The 22,627-nt window shown below is 42.2% G+C and overlaps 1 protein-coding gene across 1 annotated transcript in view; it reads right to left on the bottom strand.

Moving 5' to 3' along the window:
• Nucleotides 1-22,627, bottom strand: part of Lrmda (leucine rich melanocyte differentiation associated) — a 1,040,878-nt gene that overhangs the window by 215,776 nt on the left and 802,475 nt on the right. The window contains exon 6 of the mRNA XM_029469305.2: nt 3,320-3,413. Within this exon, the coding sequence (XP_029325165.1) occupies nt 3,320-3,413 (94 nt within the window). The remainder of the gene's footprint in view (nt 1-3,319; nt 3,414-22,627) is intronic.

Below are 22,627 nucleotides of genomic sequence, written 5' to 3'. Positions count from 1 at the left end.
TATTATGTGTCGGGAGGTATTTCTTTTCTGGTCCAGTCTATTTGGAGTTCTGTAGGCTTCTTGTATGTTCATGGGCATCTCTTTCTTTAGATTTGGGAAGTTTTCTTCTATAATTTTGTTGAAGATGTTTGCTGGTCCTTTGAGTTGAAAATCTTCATTCTCATCCACTCCTATTATCCGTAGGTTTGGTCTTCTCATTGCGTCCTGTATTTCTTGGATGTTTTGAGTTAGGATCTTTTTGCATTTTACATTTTCCTTGATTGTTGTGCCGATGTTCTCTATGGAATCTTCTGCACCTGAGATTCTCTCTTCCATCTCTTGTATTCTGTTGCTGATGCTCGTATCTATGGTTCCAGATTTCTTTCCTAGGGTTTCTATCTCCAGTGTTGCCTCATTTTGGGTTTTCTTTATTGTGTCTACTTCCCTTTTTAGGTCTAGTATGGTTTTGTTCATTTCCATCATCTGTTTGGATGTGTTTTCCTGTTTTTCTGTAAGGACTTCTACCTGTTTGATTATGTTATCGTGTTTTTCTTTAAGGATTTGTAACTCTTTAGCAGTGTTCTCCTGTAATTCTTTAAGGGATTTTTGTGCTTTCTCTTTATTGTCTTCTGCCTGTTTAGCAGTGTTCTCCTGCATTTCTTTAAGTGTGTTATTAAAGTCCTTCTTGAAGTTCTCTATCATCATCAGGAGATATGCTTTTAAATCCGTGTCTAGCTTTTCCGGTGTGTTGGGGTGCCCTGGACTGGGCGAAGTGGGGGTGCTGGGTTCTGATGATGGTGAGTGGTCTTGGTTTCTGTTAGTAAGATTATTACGTTTACCTTTCGCCATCTGGTAATCTCTGGGGTTAGTTGTTATCGTTATCACTGTTTAAAGATTGGAGCAGAAGCTGTGTTCCACTCACCAGCAGTCTCTAAATCCTGCGGCGGGGGTCGTGGGTAGCTGACGGTACCCCGGTGCTGCTCCAGCCGGAAGAGGCCTGTGGTCCTACACAGGCCGTTTTTCTGCTTCCCTAACTAATGCAGTCTCTGGTCCCGCGTGCAATTGGATTGGAGCAGAAGCTGTGTTCCACTCTCCAGAAGTCTTAAGATCCTGTGGTGGGTGTTGTGGGTAGCTGGTGAGTGTCAGCCGACCCTGCGCCCCAGCTGCCCCGGTGCTTTTCTGACCGGAAGAGGGTTGTGGCCCTATGTAGGCCGGATTTCTCTCTCCCCAACCAGAGCAGTCTCAGGTCCCGCGTGATTGGACTGGAACAGAAGCTGTGTTCCACTCACCAGCAGTCCCAAAATCCTGAGGTGGGGGTCGTGGGTAGCTGGCGGGTGTCAGGCAACCCTGCGCTCCCGCTACCCCGGCGCTGATCCGGCCGGATGAGGCCTGTGGCCCTACTCAGGCCGGTTTCTGCTTCCCTAACTAATGCAGTCTCAGGTCCCGCGCAATTGGATTGGAGCAGAAGCTGTGTTCCACTCACCAGCAGTCCCAAAATCCTGCGGTTGGGGTCGTGGGTAGCTGGCGGGTGTCAGGCAACCCTGCGCTCTCGCTACCCCGGCGCTGATCCAGCCGGATGAGGCCTGTGGTCCTACTCAGGCCGGTTTCTGCTTCCCTAACTAATGCAGTCTCAGGTCCCGCGCAATTGGATTGGAGCAGAAGCTGTGCTCCACTCACCAGAAGTCTTAAGATCCTGTGGCGGGTGTTGTGGGTAGCTGGCAAGTGTCAGCAGACCCTGCGCCCCAGCTGCCCTGGGTCTTTTCTGACCGGAAGAGGGTTGTGGCCCTATGTAGGCCGGATTTCTCTCTCCCCAACCAGAGCAGTCTCAGGTCCCGCGTGATTGGACTGGAGCAGAAGCTGTGTTCCACTCACCAGCAGTCCCAAAATCCTGCGGCGGGGGTTGTGGGTAGCTGGCGGGTGTCAGGCAACCCTGCGCTCCCGCTACCCCGGCGCTGATCCGGCCGGATGAGGCCTGTGGCCCTACTCAGGCCGGTTTCTGCTTCCCTAACTAATGCAGTCTCAGGTCCCGCGCAATTGGATTGGAGCAGAAGCTGTGTTCCACTCACCAGCAGTCCCAAAATCCTGCGGCGGGGGTCGTGGGTAGCTGGCGGGTGTCAGGCAACCCTGTGCTCCCGCTACCCCGGCGCTGATCCGGCCGGATGTCTGAAGACTTTCAAGAGAGCATCGATAACAGAGATTGGGCCATTCCCCTGGAACAGCAGTATCCTGGAAGCTATCCTACCTGACTGAGGTAAATTGAGTTACACAAAACTGATACTTGATGAAGGAAATCACAATCACCCTATCATGTGGTCAAAATTTATGTAGAAAAGAATTTCCTGATGCCCACATGTTGGCCAGGCAAGCCAGGTCCACGTCATAGGTTCCTGAAGCTCTACAAGACTCCCTTTATCTCTTCTAGCAGAGTATTAATACCCGGTTCATATAGTCCATATGTTTCTGGCACGTTTGAAGGCCCTCCATAGCCTTTTTTTTCCCCATCCATGCAGCAGCACAAAGATGTCCAGTGAGCTAGTAACCATTCAGTGACCTGCATGGGAATTTCATATTGGAGCAAGCGGTGTTTAAAGTACATAATGTCCCTCTTCTAAGCCTGTCCTTCTTTAAACTTGAAAGACAGATTCACAGTTAAGAGGCAGTGCTCTGGGCACAGGAGAATAGAATGGTAAACAGGTCAGACCATGTGGCCTCTTTTTGCCCTTAGCAATTCCAACTTAGCCAGTGACATATTTCTTGGCCACAGAAGGTGGTTAAGAGACAAGACTTTTGCAAACAATATTCTACATCAGTATTCTGCTGGCTTTGGAAACATCAGATGTCAGAGATGGCAACAGGATTGCAGTATTAGAACAACTACATGAACCAGGTTGTGTTTTCAGGACCAGAGAAGCCAGCAGAAATCAAGGGTCTTTCTGAATTTGCCAGGCAAACTGAAGTTCCTTTGAGCTTCATCTCTCTTTGAAATTACACATTTCAACTCTTATATTTCCACATATTGCTTTTTAACAAATACTAAAGAGTTTCTCAGTGTCTCTCTAGAACTATTACTCTATAGAATGGTATTCTAAGTAATTGGTCAATACTATAATCTTTCTGTTTTAAAAGGGGGGGGTCACAAAATTATACCATGGTATTATGTCTCCCCTGCTCAAACAAGGTAAAGTCTTTAGGTTTGGCAGTACAGATTTCCTATCAAGAACCTAAGAAGTACTAGGTTCCTTGTCACAGGACAGGTACAGAAAGGACCACAGAGCTAGCCAGCTCTGCATAGCCAAGTATCCAGGCTACAATCACTGAGGACAGAAAGCCGAGTTCCTACCTCGATGACTGGTGAGATCTCTGGATCCAGAAGGCAAGGGTGTGTACTGGGGGTGGTTTTCAGGAGAAGCAGCCTTCTCCTCCTCACTGGAAGCCTGTAAGGGGAAAGCAAAATGTCACCATGGAAAAACACCAAAAGCCAAGTGCCCTTGTTTACTAAACACATCCCCTTGGGATCAAAGTTTGGAGAGAATGGGATCCCCTGTGCCTTTCTTTACCTGATGAAATAGAATTCTAGTGAGTGGAGTAGGGTACATTTTGAGTTGCGTTGGGACATCTTGGATGGCTTTCAGATAAAAGGGTTGTTGTTGTTGCTGCTATATGACACTGAAAGAAGCTGAAGAAAAGAAGGGGTACTAAAGCCGGGCAGTAGTGGTGCACGCCTTTAATCCCAGCACTTGGGAGGCAGAGGCAGAATGATTTCTGAGTTCAAGGCCAGCCTGGTCTACAGAGTGAGTTCCAAGACAGCCAGGGCTACACAGAGAAACCCTGTCTCGAAAAACAACAACAACAAAAAGAAGGGATATTAAAGGTAGGAAGTACTGTAGACTATTTCGGCTATGGGCATGGGGCATGCTTCCAGAAATTTAGGCAAAATGAATGTTGGCTTCAAACAGATTCCTATGAAAATAACAGTAGATGAGTCAGTACAGATAGGGGAATATCAGGGCCAGCTTATGTGGATCTAATGGTACAGAGGCAGAAGTAAGTGAAATACGTCAGACTCCGCATCTGGGTTGTCAGCTAACAACTCCATGATACAGCCTTGATGAGGGTGACCTCTATGATGGACTGAAGCAGGCACTGATGTAGCTGTTCTGGTGGGGTTGTCCTATGCTCCTCTAAGTGTCCCTTCACACATGCTTTATAAAGAAGCTCAATGTTCTCACTGATTTTGAAATAAAACAAAACAATAAACAACCCCCAACATACATGTATACACACAAACCCAACCAAACCTAACCATCATTGTACATCCCCAAAGAAAATGACATATAGGAAGGTGGTTTTTGTTTCTGTTTGTCTTTTGATTTTTAATTGTTCACTAACAGCTTTTTGACTGAACAATATGGCTAATTATCTTGTGAGGAGCTACGTAAAAGGCAGCGTGTACAGGTGGTGTTAGCCCTTTTCTGAACTTTGTATCTTTGCAGGCTGATGCAAGAAGAAATCAGGACACGCTCACATGGAATAGTATCAATGACCACTGTGTCACCTAAAGAGCTTGGTTGCTTTTACATGAAGTACCACTGTTATACTTAACTGAGATTTCTAAATAAAATGCAATATATATATATATATATATATATATATATATATATATATACATTCAAAAAAGAACATCTGCTAGAAAAGAAAACCTTTCAACCTTTCCAAAAGCTCCAGGAAAAAGTAAATTTCATTAATGCTTTCTTTTTCTTTCCAGAAGAAGAAATCCATCCTATGGGGTATATTTACCCTGCTAGAAGCACGCCTTCTCTCCAAAGAGATTACTACACTACGGGAATCAGAACTAAGTAGAAGATTAGACCTACTTGCCACGGAAACCCTTTAAACTTCATTTCTGACATTTGAGGTATTTGATTAAGCAGCTTTCAGGGCAGACTTACACAGAGAGGTCTGAACAGAGCAAAATTAGAAGCTCTGTCCCTTGGTGGAATCAGATTTGAAGGAGCACTTGTCCACTCCAGCTAAAAAGCAAACATAATGAGCACACAGGATGTTTAAAGCTTGGTCCACATATATTGGAGGTAGCCAGGTAAAAGTACAGCCACAGAGGAACCAGTTTTTAGAAGGCTTGCTATGCCCCACTCCACTGAGCGTTTAGCCTGTTGCAGATACGTGGAGGAGACAGAAATTAAATTAAAACCCAAACCTACTGGCTGCCAGTTGTCTTTCTGCCAGGCCTGTGAGGTTCACTGTGACCTGTGTGACACTTGAAACATGAGAACAGTGGCCGAAACATGAAGGTCTAGAAAGACCGTTTTGCTGAAGAACAGTTGATGGGTTGGGAACCTTCTGACACACTTCCTCCTGCAACCCAATAGGAGTCTTGGATCACTGTGTTTGTGCTATGGAATTTCTTGTATTTTTAAACTTGGATTTGGGCTGTTGATGAATAGCCTTTCCTAAGAACTACTGGAAGACACAGTAACCTTCAGCAAACACACCCTGACTCTACAAGACATTGGAGGTCTGCAGCTAAGAGGAAGAGAGACTCTCTTTAGTCTTATTTCCCATTGAGGACAGAAGTGTCATGGAGTTTGGTGGCTGTCAACCAATGTCTAGCACTTTTAATTACTTTTCTGCTCATCATCAATTTTGTGATACAAACTCAGTTCATAGAGAAGAATCCAGGAAAATAGCAATGTTGCAAAATATGCTTTTTGGAGGGATTTATACAGGTCAGTGTTTTAGGAGACTCTAGATATTGAGATTCTAACTACCTACCCTTCAGCCTGGCTTTTATCAAAATGAAAAGCCCTGGGCCTTTTCAATGAGGCGCGCACACACACACATGTTCTCCACATCTTATCCTCAGAAACACAATTCATAAAATGCAGGTTAGCATATGAAAGAACAGTTGTTTACTTTGCACACTACCTGACAAGGAATATAGAACTCACCTTGGACTTGAGGCAGCACATGCATAGCAGATTGAGTACCAGATAATAGAGGCATAAGTAGAAGGCATTTTCGTAATGCTTTCTTTTGTGTGTATTAAGAAGAGATGCCTAAGGTAAGAATAAGGAAACCCGGGCAAGTCTGACTCTTCAGGACCATAAAGATTCTTGAACCTTTGATTTCTTGCCAGTTTTCCTAAGTGCCGATGGCAGAGATTTGTAGCTTCATGGTTTGCTTTTACCTCCTTTTAAGGGATATTTTTTTCTATCTCCAATAAAATATCAGTATTCAAGATATATAAAGAATGCCCCCCAGTCAACAAAAATATGCAGAATAGAAGACAATGGGCAAAGGAAATGCCAGGGGTTTCAGAGGAGACCCGAATAGTCAATAATTGAGAGAGAATTTGATCAAGTTTGCTCAAAGGCCATGAGAGCTAAAGCGGGACATGATTCTGCCAGCCATTATATCAGCAGACTTAATTCCTAATATCAAATACTGGAAGACAGAAAGGGATATGAAATGTTGCTCTTTTATCTCTGCCAGGTGAAGCGTGTTGCTGGTTCAAGTGACTCAGAACCGCAGATGGTATTCCCAAGGATGACACCCCAGGTTGCCCTTCCCTCCAATTGTGAATGTTTTCCCACCTGCTGTACACACACACACACACACACACACACACATACACACATACACGCACACACATACACACACACAAATAAAAATATATAATTAATAAGCTAGAGAAGAATTCACATGCAAGTTGCATATAGAGACATGAGACTTTTTTGATGCAGTATTTCTAACAAAAAAAAAGTTGCAACAACTTAAATAGCAGTCAAGGAGGAAAGAGAGTCAACAGACAATAAAATAGTATATATGTATGTGAAAGAATGATACTTAGCGTTTAAGTGGGATAGCCCTGACTTAAATATCTTAGTTCAGATAGGCCTGAACATTTCTACAGAGTGAAAATATGAGTGCCATAGAGGTGACATGTGATATGTATATATATATATATATATATATATATGCCCTTTTAATGTCCTATTTGTACAAAAATAAAAAATAAATTTCAAGCATTAAACAATATATATATATATATGTATATATATATATATATATATATATAAATGAAACTTATTAAAATTCTTTGATTCTGTCAAGGGGCACAGTAATTTGACTGGTGCTAATAAAGCAAATGTGCCAGTTATTTCTATTGATCAAAGAACAGGTTTGATGCAGACATATCCAACTGTTAGGAATAACAAATTTTAAATGGCTGTTATCTGTGGCCTTAATGTTTAAACTTTTCTACACTTTTGAAATTTTTTAAAAATTAAACATGAAAGCTAACAATACAAAGATTTTGTTAATTATTATTTCTAGTCCAGGTAATTTTCTGTTGATATCAACTTCAAGTAATTTTCTATTACTTGTATAATGGGGACTAATGTCATCTCTGGTTGTATTTTTGTGATAAAATATCTCGTTTATATTTCTTATAAAGCTATTGAATATGACACACTGAATGGATTTAAAAAAATCAAATAATAGTGAAAAATTATCGCAGATTCCAAGGCTTGAAGTATTCTATCCTGCCTTGTATGAGGCTTGCAGAAGATCTGCTAATGCACTGGGGGGGGGGGTCCTCTTGATTATTCTCACATTCAATATTGGAGAGTTGCTAACTATCTTTGTATTTATTTATTTATTTATTTATTCACTTATTTATTGAAACAGGGTTCTTTGTGTAACTGTCCTGGCTGTCATGGAACTCAATTTATAGAACAGGCTGGCCTCAAACTCACAGAGTTCTGCCTCTTGAGTGCTGGGATTAAAGGCTTGCACTACCACACCAGGTTTGCTAACGTCACATCAGTAGTGGTTAGCAGCCACCAACACACCACAGAAGGCAATTTTCATTATGCAGGAGGTGTCAGGTCCAAAGGAAATTCCACCCCCAAATTCTGTCAGTTAAACAAAAGCCGGTCTTCCTCAAGAACGGGTTCCCCTTACTTGCCAAAAGAGACAAACGGCTATGGGACCTCTTAGCATGCCAAAGTACATGCTGGCCTCCAGGCTCCCTCAGGATGGCAATTGCCTGTTATACCCTTTAGGATCCATGCTAGTATCTCAGCTCTTCTCAGCTCCCCCCCACCTTCAAGTTATCCAGCTCATGGGCTTCCCTCTCTGTAGCTGCTCATTCTCCTTATAACTACTAGTTTGGCTATTCACTGTCATGTTTTCACACTTAATCAATCTCTCCGTCTTTCTGTCTCTCAGTGTCTCTCTGTGTCTCTGTCTTTGTCTATACCCCCTCTCTCTCCTACCCCCTCCACCACTCTCTACTCCATCTTCTAACCAGGTCGAGTCCAGCCCCTTGGCCATGTTCAGTCAACTACTTTTCTCTCTCTGCTCTGGACTCTTCCAGATGCCTTGGATTGGTCTCTCTCTCATATCTATAATAAAAAAAATTCCTCTTAACCATACCACAAAGAAGTCATGCCATCAGTTTATACAGGAAGAAGGCTAGAGCTTTTGGAACCTTGCTGGAAAAGATTCGGTGAAAATCCAGCATATTCTCAGAAAGACTTACAGAATGAGAATCTCTCTCGGTGATTACCAAAAAGGAGTGTGCTTGGGTCAATGTATGATGTTTGAGACCCTTCCCAAATGAGCATGTGAAGAGACAGCTGTAGCTCACGGTGGGCATCCTGGTGCACACAGGGAACTCGACGTGGAGCACAGGAGCAGAGATTTTACAGGCCTCAGAACAAGAAGGGGGCAGCTACAAAGTTGTTTAATAGCCATAAATCTCTGACTATTTTTCACAAAATACCATAGAAGACCACAGCTCCACAACTCATCCCCCATCACTCAGCTCAAGTGGAGTTCTCTGGCATGCTCACTCACCCCTAAATCATAAGCCACATAAAGTGATCCTGGGGCTGGGGAATTTGTCAGCCTCTTTCAAGTAGAAGTAATCTTCGCTTCTCATCACAATTCATCCCCTGAAACCACGGCAGAAAGCTGACTCCTCTAAAAACATTTCGTTTTCTTCTCAAAAGAAAAAAGCTCTGCTTGTTTAGTTATCAAATATTTAGTAATCATTTCCTAGAGGCCAGCCCTGCCCTGAGGATATCAAGAAAAATAAAATGATTAACTCAGTTACATTCTGGCATATAAAAAAAATTATAGCCAGATTAATACTGGTCATGAAGAGTGATCAACTTCTAACAGAACTGTCATAAATACTCTAGCTTGACATCTGTGTAACAGTAAGCACGTCTGTATATTTCTAACTCACTCTAAGGATCAGTTTTCAAAAGCAACTCTATTAACTTTCTCAAATGAACAATACTCTTAGCTCTTGTACTCCACTTACTCTCAGGAAAACAAGAGAAAGCCAAGGCGTGAAGGCTGACTAACTTCGACACTTTAAAGTCAAAGATAAGACTATCTGTCATTACTGTAGATCAGCTCACACAGGTGAGTCAGCCTGCTCAGAATGAAGAATACAGATCAAAGTCACAGAAGTGAAGAACCACCCTGAAGGCTGAGGCCTTCAGCCTTGTTTACCAAGGACACCCCTCTGTGTTCCAACATGGAGAACAATGTCCAGCATCAATGATGGAGGGATGGGATTGGAATCAGACAGATCTGAGATCAGGAACGTTTATGGATTACCAAAGATGGAGTTCAAGAAAAGAGGGGGGTGGGGAGGGGAGAAAACAAATAGGTTGTGAAATTTAATCCACAACTGAGAGACCAAGATGGAGTTAAGGGTCTGGCAGAAACTGGGCACTTAGCTGAGAGAAGGTGAGGAGAATGATTCCAGTCAGAAGTGAGCAGAAAGGAGGTAGAAGAGGGATTGTGTCAAAGGCTTCTCTTGGGAAAGAAATGCCTTTGAAGCCAACAGCCTGAAGCATTCCATTTGATTTTATCTGATCTTTGGGGGCCTAGTTCTGCCAGTAACCCCAGAGGGCATCTGGTTGGGAACAGCAATTCACAGATACTTATGGGGGGAGGGGGGAGTGAAGACAAGATCCAGGAAAGAAATGACGTGGCTCTGGGTTTTGGTATGCTGCTTCTTAGTCAACTCATAGAGCAAGAAGTGTAAAGAACTCATCCAGAGCAGTAGCTTCTAAAACATGTTTAGCAGATGCTTATGCAAAGGAATAAAAAATGGAAGAATATAAATATTAGATAACAAAAACTAGCAGATTTAGATGATGAACACCCCCAATAAATTACGTACAAAGGAGACAAATATATTCTATATGTAGAAGCCAGAAAATTCAACCTCCCGGGTTCCTCAGATACCATCCAGATGGTATGAAAAGATGGTATCTAGGCTTTAGGAAAGAAGACGACTGTTGACTGGCTAGGAGTTCACCTTGTAGGTTTATTTGGCTGGCCGGGAAGCCTGATGGGTCTTTCTACCTCTGTCTCTCCAGTGATAGAATTTCAAGTATGTGACATTGTGTCCTCTGGGCTTCTTTAAATATGGATTCTAGGAATCAAACTCACCTCCCCATGCTTGCAGGGCAAGCATGTTAACAAAGGAGGAAACACACTAGGAATCAAGGAGTAAGAGAATTCAGACAGGAAAATGAAGGGACAAAGTGTGATATACGAGCTAATATCTCATGAGCATATACTGAGAGTTTTTGGAACACTTGGCTTTCTGACATGTTGTGCCCTGTTATTAACCTCCTTTGAAAATTTTGAAAACTGAGACAAATAAAATAAGGAACCCACGCAAGACTATGTGGCTCTTATGTAAAACCTTTGGGGAGGGAGAGCAAATTGGTCTTACCCTGGAACTAAGCGACTCCCCAACCCACACACACCCTCTCTGCAAAGTAACCCTCAGAGTGTATGAGCCCCAGCCACAGGCTAACATGCCATTCCACTCCTCCATCACTGTTCCTACAATTTCATGTGCAGAACTCTGGAGCTCACATCTGTGGAAGCCAGGTCCTAAATTAACAATGAATGCATATGTAGCAGAGGATAGCCTAATCGGCCATCAGTGGGAGGAGAGGCCCTTGGTCCTATGAAGGTTCTATGCTCCAGTATAGGGGAATGCCAGGGCCAGGAAGTAGGAGTGAGTGGGTTGGGGAGCAGGGGGAGGGAGGAGGATATAAGGGATTTTCAGAGAGGAAACTAGGAAAGAGAATAACATTTGAAATGTAAAAAAGAAAATATCTAATAAAACAGAAAAGAAAAATAATGAAATAAATATATATATGGAAGCAAAGATAAATGGAATAAAATAAATATATTTTAAAAATAATAATAATAATAAAGAACGTCTTACAGCACCTAAGAAGGTAACTCCTCAAAACACCAAAAAAGGGTTATCAGTTAAGGAAGGGCTCATTAACAGGCTGAGGAGTTGTGGTAAAAGGAGAACTTCATAATAAGAAATAACCATAACCTACCCAAAGAAATATGGCAGAGTAGGGGTTAGTACTGCTGCTCAGTAGTCCCTGGTACAGCTCTCATTTATGTAACACACACACACACACACACACACACACACACACACGAGAAGTAACACACACACACCAGAATACAATCAGACGGGAACCATCATCATGTGCTGTATGGACCATATTTCCTGAGCAGTGGTTACATGCCGTTTTATAGACTTCCTTCCATCTATCTCTCTATAGCTTGGGATGTAATCATGGGATGTACAGGCTTTGTTAGAAATATTTTACAGATAAGACTACTGGGACTAATGGCGGGGGTAGATAACTGGTCAAAGAGAGTTGGTATGTGAAGAATTTGGAAGTTTGAGCAGCACATTTTGATTTCCAGGGAGGGGTGGAAGCACTGTACTGCGAACCTAATATTCAAAGGTACCTGTAAGACATTCCTCTTGGGTTTACTTAGTATATGTAGGAAAGCATGTAATATATTTGTAGTGAAGTTCAATCCATGCTAAGATGCAACAGGTTTTACTTAGAGATATGTAAATAAAACTATCATCTTGTCTAATAAGATGACTAACAGTGCTATGGAGGCACAAGAGTCTTTCACACCTGTTTTGGCTTTGAGGATCATATAAAGGACTTTGTTGGAATCAGACTTCAAGTCACCAAAACCAATAGCAAGCCTCTGCAAAGGTTTTGGGACTGCTGTGAACCAGATATTGAAATTTACTTGGTGTTTACCTACAACTTAATCTAAAAGGAACATAGAAAGACTCATCGTTTCCTAATTGTATCACCAAAATTCACTATTCTTTATGCTTTTGAGCTTTTGAGCTTACTTGGGTCCATTGCAGCTACCAGATATTCCATCTCTTCCCAGTTCTCTGGTGACATCATTTTGGTGTCTCAGAGTGGGGTTTGATGGTAGAATTTCCAAATGGTGCAGATTAGGGTTTGATGTATAGGCATGCTGTTTTGCTAAATTTAAGAAGGCAGTGGAGGAAATATTAATGATGCAGATTAAACACAATAGGGTTCTGTATCTATATCCATTAATTATGAATAATACAAAAATCTGAAGAAATAGCCATCTGATATCCAAAAGCTGTTTCCAACTGGGTAAAGTAGCTGCTGGCATTGATGAATGACTAAAGTTGTGATGTGCTCATTAAGATAAAGGGACAAACAGCAGCCTGCACTCCTGTCAGAGGTACTCTTGTTATCAATTACAACCACAGATAACAGGCAGCAGATACCAGAGTTGGGCCCAAATCATTCTAAGTGTCTGAGAGAATCAAGCAGCTGTATAAAATTTTGGGAGATTATCATACGCTTGCTTAACTTCTACCAACTATGTTCTATATATCTATAAGGTAAATTAATATATAATAATTTATGTATATGTATGACATATTCATACATTTTATACAGAGGCCTTGCCAAACATTTACTCCAACTCTCTCTCTCTCTCTCTCTCTCTCTCTATATATATATATATATATATATATATATATATATATGTGTGTGTGTGTGTGTGTGTGTGTGTGTGTGTGTGTGAATATATTCTTTTAACCAGTAACATAGGGAGCATGTTTGAAGTTGTGAAGGAAAGGGGCAATTTTCTAGCCCAAGAATAAACACAACAGTACAACCTAATTAAGCTTCAAGGATTCCACCTTTGACAGTTCCAAAATTTGTGTATTATTTTCCTCATTTTCTCTGCTCGATGTTTCCAAGATTTAGAGATAGGATCTTTTTGACTGTGTGATTTTACTTTTTTTTTACTTAAATTCTTTAGGCCATACTATTCTTGACTATAAAATACAATGGTAACAACAGTTATAAACAGAAGAAGGAAAAAGAGGAAGAGGAGGAGGAGACCGAGATACAATAAACATTTCCGGCTACTTTGTGCCTATAACTATGTTTATCAGTTTCCAAGCATTTATTAACTCACTCAGTCTCCAGCAGTACCCTACAGTTACAACTCCCAGTTTGGTTTTATAGAAGAGGAAGCTGAAAACCAACCAAGTTAAAAAATTGGAGTAAGACCTCATTCCGGTTCTTGAGTTACCAGGAGTGCTGGAGCTGAGCCAGGAATCCAGGCAGTGTTCCTCTAATAGCCACTACCTGGACTAGCACAATGAACGCAGACCCTCATTAGTTTGTATCAAAGGAGACGCTGATCTTTCCTACCACTTATGACATATTAACTACGGTTTCTTTGTGTTCCTCTAACTTCATACCCTTACAACTTGACTCTAAGCTTCTTAAGAGACAAACACGCATAGCCCTTCTCACCCATCCCAGCATCCACCTGCAGTTTGTGTAAGTGCCTACTCAATGAATGTACTTTCATGCACCGTACATCTCACTTACTGAACTTTGAGGCCCTAAATGGTAACCAAAATCAGTCTACAGATGCACTGTGTAACTGCAAGGGACTAGCCATCTTCAGCAAATCACTGCCAATGGCATTTTCCATCTGGTTTTGTAGGGCTGTCGTGGAAATAATATTATGTCATGGTAGTCCTACAAGCTTGATTTATTTTGGCTTAAAAGGAGGAACTTGTCTCATGTGTCCTTCTTCCTCTCACAGAGGTTTTTATTTTTATTTTTCCCCCCTTCTCAAGGGCTGAGGGTCAAGTTCTGTCCTTGGAACCAAAGTAGTTTTCCAAAATGAGGTGAAGCAGCCTTGTCAAGCTGGGCCAGATCTGCTGTCAGAGCCTTTCCCAAATACATCAGGCCCTCTGCTTGTAAAAATAAATTGATACCAATGCAGGAAATTTATTAGGAGATGACAGCCCGGTTCATAATGGAAATATGGAGAAAACATCATCCTTCAAAGCTGACAGTTTATCCATCATGCCTCAGATTCCTGAGATAGAAGCAGACGCTGTCACATGCAATCCGCTGAGGACACATCTTCTTGGGTTTCCTTATGACAGGAAACTGAAATAATCCAGAAGAAGGGAAGGGCTTGTGCTATCCTTAATGTGCTCAGCCATATATTTTCAGCATCACAGAAGGACCATGTGGCCAAGGCAATGAATGATGGAGGAAGTAGGGCGGCTGGAACTCTCAAAGGCCTCTCCTTTTCTCTTGGGAGTGATGAACTGGGGCAGAGGTCACAGAGGGTTATGGACCACTGTGATTGACAGCAATGCCCTGCTATGCATGAGCAAAACCAACAGGTGGCAGAACAGTCCTGAGCACAGGCCACAGCTGGCTCAGCTTGAAGTCTGAGGTCATCTTGCCCTACATATTCTGCTCAGTATTTTATGTCTATTGATAAATTGGAGACAATTTAGAAGAGCCATTTTAATGAGGGATCAATGCAAGAATATTTCTGGGGATCACACGGGGCCTGATTCTCTACAAGCTTAATGAGACAACCTGCTGCACCTTGTATGAAATAATTGTGTATTCAAAGCTCTTTTGCAAAATATAAGTTTGGTAGTAAATTAGGATGAAATAAACATGATATTAGAAGAGAAAAAATTTATTATCAATTTCATTTAAACATATTTATATTTCAGACTTCATTCTTTGGAGGTTTAAAATTATTATGGCTAGAAACTTTTTAATGAATTTATTTTTAAATACTTATGTTTTCATGTATTTGTATATGTGTGTGTGAGCCTTTATGGGTTTATTACACCATGTATGAGTAGGAGCCTATGGAGTCCAAGAGAGAGCATCCGATTCCATGGGATTGGAGTTAACAAGTGGCTGAGAGCAGCCAGGTGGGTGCTGGTAACTGAACCCAGGTCCTCTGCAGTGGCAATAAGTGCCCTTAACCCCTGACCCATCTCTTGAGTCTCTGCGAAGCTTTTTAAATGAGATAATTCAAACTTTTCAAATGCACAGAAAGTTATCAATATGAAACAGAAATCTAAACAGATAAGGACAATCTTAATGAGCTCTTAGTCTATTTTTAAATATTGAGTGTGTGTGTGTGTGTGTGTGTGTGTGTGAATGTATGCCATGTCTGTGTACACAGAGAGAAAAAGAGGACACTGCATTTCTCAAAGCTGAAATTACGGGTAGTTGTAGGCTACCAGAAAGAAGCTCTGGAAATGAAGCAGGAGCCTTTTCAAGAGTAGCAAGTGCTCTCCACCACTGAGCTGTCTTGCCAGTCCAACCTGATATTGTTAACCCAATCTTTATATGAGGAAGGAAAAGCTTAAAGGTTCCATTTAAATGTGAATGTGGCTGGGTATAGTGGCTGGTGCTTACAAACCCAACTTTGGTAAATTTTTGGAAGGGGGTTGTTAAAAGGCTAGTCTTAGCTACAGAGTGAGTTCTATGTGAAAAGACTTATCACTGTGGGTGGTGGTGACTCAGCTCAGTGGGTAAAGATGCTGGCTGTTGAACTAGACACACTGAATTCAATACCCAGAGGGACCCACATGGTAGAAGGAGAGAACTCACTGCTACAAGTTGTTTTCTGGTCCAGGTGTACACAGCAAGATACATGTTCAAACACGTACATCACACACACACACACACACACACACACACAGCCACATGCACCAATGAATACAATTTTTTAAGAATTAAAAATGTATTATCCAGACACGTATACATCAGTACTTGCTGTGGCATTACTCACAGTAGCTAAGTTATGGGGACTACCTATCTGTCCAACAGCAGAGGAACAGAGAAAGAAAACATGGAGCACTTGTACAATGGAACATTTCAAGCCATTAAAAAAGAATGAAGTGACACCATTAACAGGGAAATGATGAACTGAAGTAGTTCCAGTAAGTGAATTAAGTCAGCCTCAGAAAGATAAATACTGCATGTTTTCTCTTCTTTGTGGATTGCAAGGTTTGTATAGATACAGACAATCATATATGTACAGATGGTGTGCAAGTACAAGAGAAACTCACTATTGGAACAGACCAAGGGGAGGATCGATGTGAGAAAGAGGGTGTGCTCAGATGCATTATCCACTTCCACAGAAATGGCCTATGTGACACAGAACTAAGTGTAATAAAAAATAACCAGATGAATTAAAAAACAAAAGGGACTAAGGTACAAGGTATCTTTGCTTGAGTGTCTGACTAGTTAGGAAACCATTACTACATACAGGACACTGCAAATAAACTGTCATGTTTGCTCTGTTATAAGGGATTGCATAGGATATGTGCATGCTATGTATACCACTGAGTTAGCCAAATACTGATCCAAAGATTGTGCGTTGCTTCACTCCTTGAAACACATCCCCAAGAACAGCAGGAGGATTAAGCTACATGACTGTTAAGTCCTTATTCACAGGTACCAGGGATGAAGATACACAAGAGGATCTCTAACTCTGAGACTGCAGATCCTTTACATATCGTCTCTCTATGAAGCAAGTGAGCTTCTAATTGTCCTCTTTTGTTTTAGCCAATCTTCTCAAGCCCCTGTCTTAAGCAAGGCCGGAAAGACTGTTGATTTCATGTGTCCAAATTAAACAGCTCTGCCTTTTCCCTTGGCTTCCTCTGTGAGCACGCGCCAGCATGACTACACATTTATCCAGAGTTTATTTCAATGTTAGTGGGAAACAAGCCGTTTCCCAGCTTAATGAATAGCATCAGTGTCTGCCTTTTAACCAAAAATGTGACCTTAAACTTGATGGATCTCACCAGAAGGCACATTTTCAAATTACTTTTCTATTGGAGGTTTATGAATATAGTTCCCCAAGTTATTGTGACAGCTGTGGGGTAGTGGCTGTGTCTCAGACTCAGACGTCACAAAATGGGAGAGTCACTTCTGAACGGGGGTTTGGGGAGGGGCATGGGGAAGAAAGCAAGACCCATACCCAGGGGGCGGGGGGGGGGGAACAAAACCCAACTCTTTCGAGCCTTGGGCAACAGATTAGTCCTGGGAGGCAGCTGAAACCTTGCCTTTCCTGTCACCGCCATTTTTGTTTCCAGATCATTCTAAAGGGGGGCAGAGAAGGCTGAGCTCTTACAGACTCTCCAAGAGGACATCTGATATATCTTCCTTATTAAAGATGACAGGGTATAATTGATGGGCCTGGTGCCTAGCCAGTTCTAACTTTTTTTTTTCTTTCTTTTTTAGAGAATGCTGTTTAATGCACGGACATTATTTTTGGACTACTGAATGCCAGAAAATAATGAGCTGGCATTCAGCTTTGGTGAATAAGACTCTGAATTTTCATCTAAAAGCAGTTTTGAGTTATGGCTGTAGATAAGGTGTAACTGTGCAAGGGAATTTTATCCATGTTTCTCCCATGAATCATGAATGAGGGAAAAAATTACAGTCTAAATTGCACTTAAAAGGAATAAAGTCTTTTCATGTCATACATGATTTATCAAAATGATCTCATTTTAAGGGGACTGTGGTGTATCTTGATTAATCGCATTAGGACGCGTGATGAATGGCCTCTTTAATGGTAACACAGGATTTATTGGCAGCATCCCGACTGGAACCAGAAGGGTAAGAAGTAAAATATACAATAGATAGCTAATGTAGATAAGGCATCAGTACTGCCCTGACTTGTTTTAAAGTTGTACCTGGAGATTCACTGTCAGGACATTCTGAAACCTGGCCTAGAAGGGGAAGCATGCCTCTCACACAAACTTAGGTCCCAAGGCAAAGCCAGTCTTCCTTCTGTAATGTGTTGTATGGCTTATACCAATTCCTTTGCATTTCTATAAGGAGTCTGCGTAAATGGGTTAAACTTTGCACATTCCCAGTAGAGAGGGGGGACATTGCATTTGGGTAACAGCACCGCCCCCACCCCTACCCCCTGGCAAAGCTATCTCCCTATTTCAATATCCTCTTCACATTTCACTTTAATATCCTAAACGTCTTTAAAAAAAAAAAAAAGCTGGCTCCCACTAATTTCCTCCAAGGCCGACAGATCAGAGGCTTGCCTCCAAGTGTTCTTTTAGAGCCCTGGAGACCCCCTCATAATCCTGCTGCTTGTCTGCAATTAATCCTCTGAGCTGCGACATTATTACTACCACCACCCACAGACAGAGGAAGCTCCCGACCCACTGGACTCAGGATCCCAAGGAGGCTTCAAAGGTGCCAATCACACCCGCCTCCCAAAGGTGCCTGCTGTCAGCCCCAGAGGTTCCATCCTCCCCACTGATCAAACATTCTTCCTCAGGAGATGAATTCAGAGTCTCCGCCCACTTCCGCCCATATCCTCTTTCGCTTTTGAGTTTACCCAATGATCCATCCTGGCCTCCAAAAGGGAAGCTACTGATAATAGAAGGCCTTTCAAAACAAAAGCTGCAGGGGCAAACTTAAATCACAGCTGTTATCAACTTTTAAAAAAAGAAGAAGAAGAAGAAGAAGAAGAAAGGATAAAGGAGAGAGAGAGAGAGAGAGAGAGAGAGAGAGAGAGAGAGAGAGAGAGAGAGAGAGAGAGAAACAAAACATTTAAACACCTTAAGGCAGGGAGGATTAGAGTCTGGCCTGAAAGGCCATTCTTTGATCAAAGACCCCAAGACTTTACACAAACATAATCACAAGGCAGCCAGCTCTCTGAAGGCAGAATTGATTTGTTTGAAGGCAGGGCTTGGACCCGGTAGGGACGCTTGTCCTCTTCAGTCCCTATATATCTCCAGGCCCAATGACTTAAAAACTACGTTTTCGTTCTTATGTCTCAATCGGGGGCAGAAGGAAGCCACCATTGCCTCTGTGCATACTTTAGCAGTCGAGCAACTGCCATATATGGAAGAAATCTTGGAAGGATAAGAGCAGAGCTTGTCCCGAGGGCTCGGCATGCCTTCTTGACTGTTAGGACCAGAGGGCCAGGGCTGACTCACAGACCTCATTAACATGAAAGATGAAGGAGTCACCGAGCATCAACATTCCCGTCCAGAAGCACATCTTTTAAGTAGAGAGACAAAGTCATGAGGGTTGTTTTGGGCTTTGGGACTTTTGTAGAAAGCCTGAATATAGGTCTTATTTTTGTTTATTTGTTGTTTTTGTTTTTAATTACAGAAATAGAATTGTTTCCCATACTGTTGATGACTATGGCACAACAGGAACCATTTCCCACATATCCAGGGTAGGTGGCAGAGTGTCTCTTGCCCAACACTCCAGGGGAGAAAAGAATACTATTGTGGTCATGTTCAATGAAATTCAATTCAAAGGCACCAAGGAAATAAGTTTCAAGCAAAGTTTGGGAACCCATGGTCTGCTTGAATTGCATGTCCATCTCTGAGAGACTACACTGGGCTCCAAGTGGGAGTCAGTCATGTGCATGCACCTAGCTGGGAGGTTAGTGACTCCCCTACCCCAGGTTACAGCTGATTAAGGGGGGTGAGACAGTGTTTCCCTAGAAGTAACTATTGAGAATCTATAGTTATATAATAAACACCAAAAAGGCCAGAAGAGCAAATTCCCCTTAAATAGCAGACAGCCTTTGACATAAGGTTTTAGAGACTGTTCCTGTATCCCAGACATTGAGAGCATCTTATTGTCATCTTCAGACCACAGGGAAGCCATTGTTCAATAGGCCAGTCTTCAGTCTCCATATCCAGAAACATTTCCTCAGAACCCTTGCACAATTTTATCCTTTCCAGGCTCTCAGTCACAATCAGCTTTAGCATACACGTCTTCTTTAATAAACTTGGGAAACTCATAGAAGATAAAAAAAAATAGAAACACTCATCTAAAAGAACAGCAAGGTGAGAGGGGAAGGGAGTAACGGATTAGATCCTGGTGCAACATTGGAAAAAAGCCGAGCAGGCTTAAAACTCAATCTCCCCCAAACACACATGCACGCACGCGCACACACACACACACACACACACACACACACACACACAGGGAGGTGGGGTAAAGTGAAACTTAGTTCTGCCGGTTTTATATAAGTCAGGAATCATATGCAAGGTCTAATCACTAACCGGCAGTCACCAAGCAGCTTCACGGTGCATCCCTGGAAGGATGTGGCACAGGCATTCTGCCCAGACTAAGACCATATAACACAATATGAGAACATGTGACAGTGAAAAGAACAAGGTAGAGAATTCTCTTGGGAGAAATATTCTAAAAAAAAAAATCCCTTTTCATATGAAAAACATCTACAAAAACTTCAAATGTCTACCAAATGGTTTCTAATGTACTAATTCTCAAAGGCGTGTCCCTGTCATTCTGCCATTCAGACACTGTTCCTTTCTACTGCCCTTGTCTCTCGTGAATAGATTTGGGGATACTTCCACTGAGTACAGCCAAAAACCGAGGGCCGTTGATTGCTCTTAGTGCCTGAGGACCACAGGACCTTGGCTATTGAGGAGACTCCCTAATGATATTAGCATGGATGAGAGGAGTTGAAACTAGGATCCTAGGGGATACCGACCACTTGTAAAACATGACATGTGCTTCCCACTAAAGATTTCAAGAAAACAGGCAAGGTTCTCTATTCAGAGACTTAGCAGTATCTACCACACATGCAACACTCCATTAGTCTATTAAACCCTCCTGAGCTAGAGCTACGTATATAGCCTATCTACACCAGGACAGCTCAACTCTGAAGCAGCAGCATGTAGCTTGGGTATCTGCAGGTCTGGACCTTACAAAGGACCACAAAAGATGAGGGTGTATGTACAAGTTGTTAACTTCAGAGAGGAGGACAGAGGTCCAAGGAGCTACGTTCAAACAAATACAGTCTTTCTTTGAAAGATTAATATTAATTCCTAATTTGTGAACAATTCTAAATAAGGTCTCAACTTTTCTAGATCAGGACTCTCTGTCATTAATTCCAAGTTTTATGCTGATGGCTTTTTATTACACAATTCTGTTCAGCTTGGAACCGAATCAAGAAAATGGTAGCAAATGAAATCATAGAAGAATTGTTTGAAAATAGCCTTCAAAATATGTTTTCCTTTCAGTTTTTAGGTTTGTTTGGTTTGTTTTGTTTTTTTTTTTTTTCCTAAATGATGTGATAATCAATCATAAAGCTATTCTGGAAAGAGGCCATCTTGATTTGCTCCATACTATCAACAGTTGTTGACACTAAAAGTTCCACTCATCTAAACATGTATGTGTAAAGCTGCTTCCTTGAGAGAGACCAGATCTAAGCAGCTGAATCCAGCTTGGGAAATGACCAAGTATCAACACGATTAAGTCTGTCATGTAGTATTTCTAATTATTACAGCAACTTCTTTCTTCCTGTGGCCAGAGGCGGGGGTGGGGGTGGGGGTGGGGGTGGGGGGATGTAGCATTGTTTCAAAGCTGCATTTCCTAAAGAAACCTCCCCACACACCTCTCAAGTCTGCAAATCTGCAATCCGCCCTGGTCTGAAGGGACACAAGGAGGCCTGGAGGCTTCCTTTGTGGGAAATCCTATTCTAGGATGTGTGTGGTACTTAGGGGAAAACCTGATGCCAAACTTTGTAAATGAAAGAAAAGGGGAAGGAAGGAAGGAAAAAAGGAACTAAGGCAAGAGGAGGAAGGGTGAGCTTTGGAGATCATTTTCCCCTCATTTTCCATTCGTAAAAGCTATTCTTAAATGTTTTTCCTGACCTCACTCTCTGTCCCAGCAGAAGTCTCGACTGTCTCAACTGTATTTTGCCACAGTCATAAACAGAAGGCTCCATATGTTCTTTCCCTTTCATTCACACACAGGATCCCTGGATTTCTAAAGGTAAACTCGGCCACAGAAACCCAAGTCAGCCTTTAGCAAGCAAGTATCCATTCTGGTGTCCAGAGAGGCCAATGACACAGGGCAGCAAACAGAAGGGGAGGTGAACCCGCTGAAACAGCAACGAGCCAAGAGAAAAATGACACTAAAAAAAAAAACTTATTTTGGCACTCTGGGTGCTGGCTTTGGTCTGCATGAAACTAATTCCACTGGCTTTTCACCACAACTCCCTATTCCGCACGCACTTGCCTTCCTTCACCAAGGAATCCCGGAGAGCTCACTTTGAGGGCTAAGGATGAAGCTCAGTTGGAGGAGTATTTGGCCTGGCATGCATGGGGCGTGGAGCTCAGTCCCCAGCACTGCATAAACCTGGCATGGTGCTTCAAGGCCATATAATTCCAGTGTTTGAGAGGAGGTTAGGGGAATCAGAAGTTCCACACCATCATGGCCGCCTAGCAAGTCTGAGCACTGCCTAAGATACAGGACAGTCTGTCCCCAAACAAATAAACAAATAGACAAGTTAGAAGCTGAGTTCCTGGCCTACCCCTAAAGTCCTAGCGGAAGCAATAATCCTTAGAATGTTCTTTTAAAACAGAAATCTGACAAAGTTGCTTTTCTGCTTA

The sequence above is a fragment of the Mus caroli genome, unplaced genomic scaffold (assembly GCF_978045245.1).
Source record: "Mus caroli unplaced genomic scaffold, Mus_caroli_1 scaffold_12, whole genome shotgun sequence".
NCBI lineage: Eukaryota > Metazoa > Chordata > Mammalia > Rodentia > Muridae > Mus > Mus caroli.
Note: the sequence above shows the minus strand (reverse complement) of the source record. Positions and strands in the feature narration are given on the sequence as shown.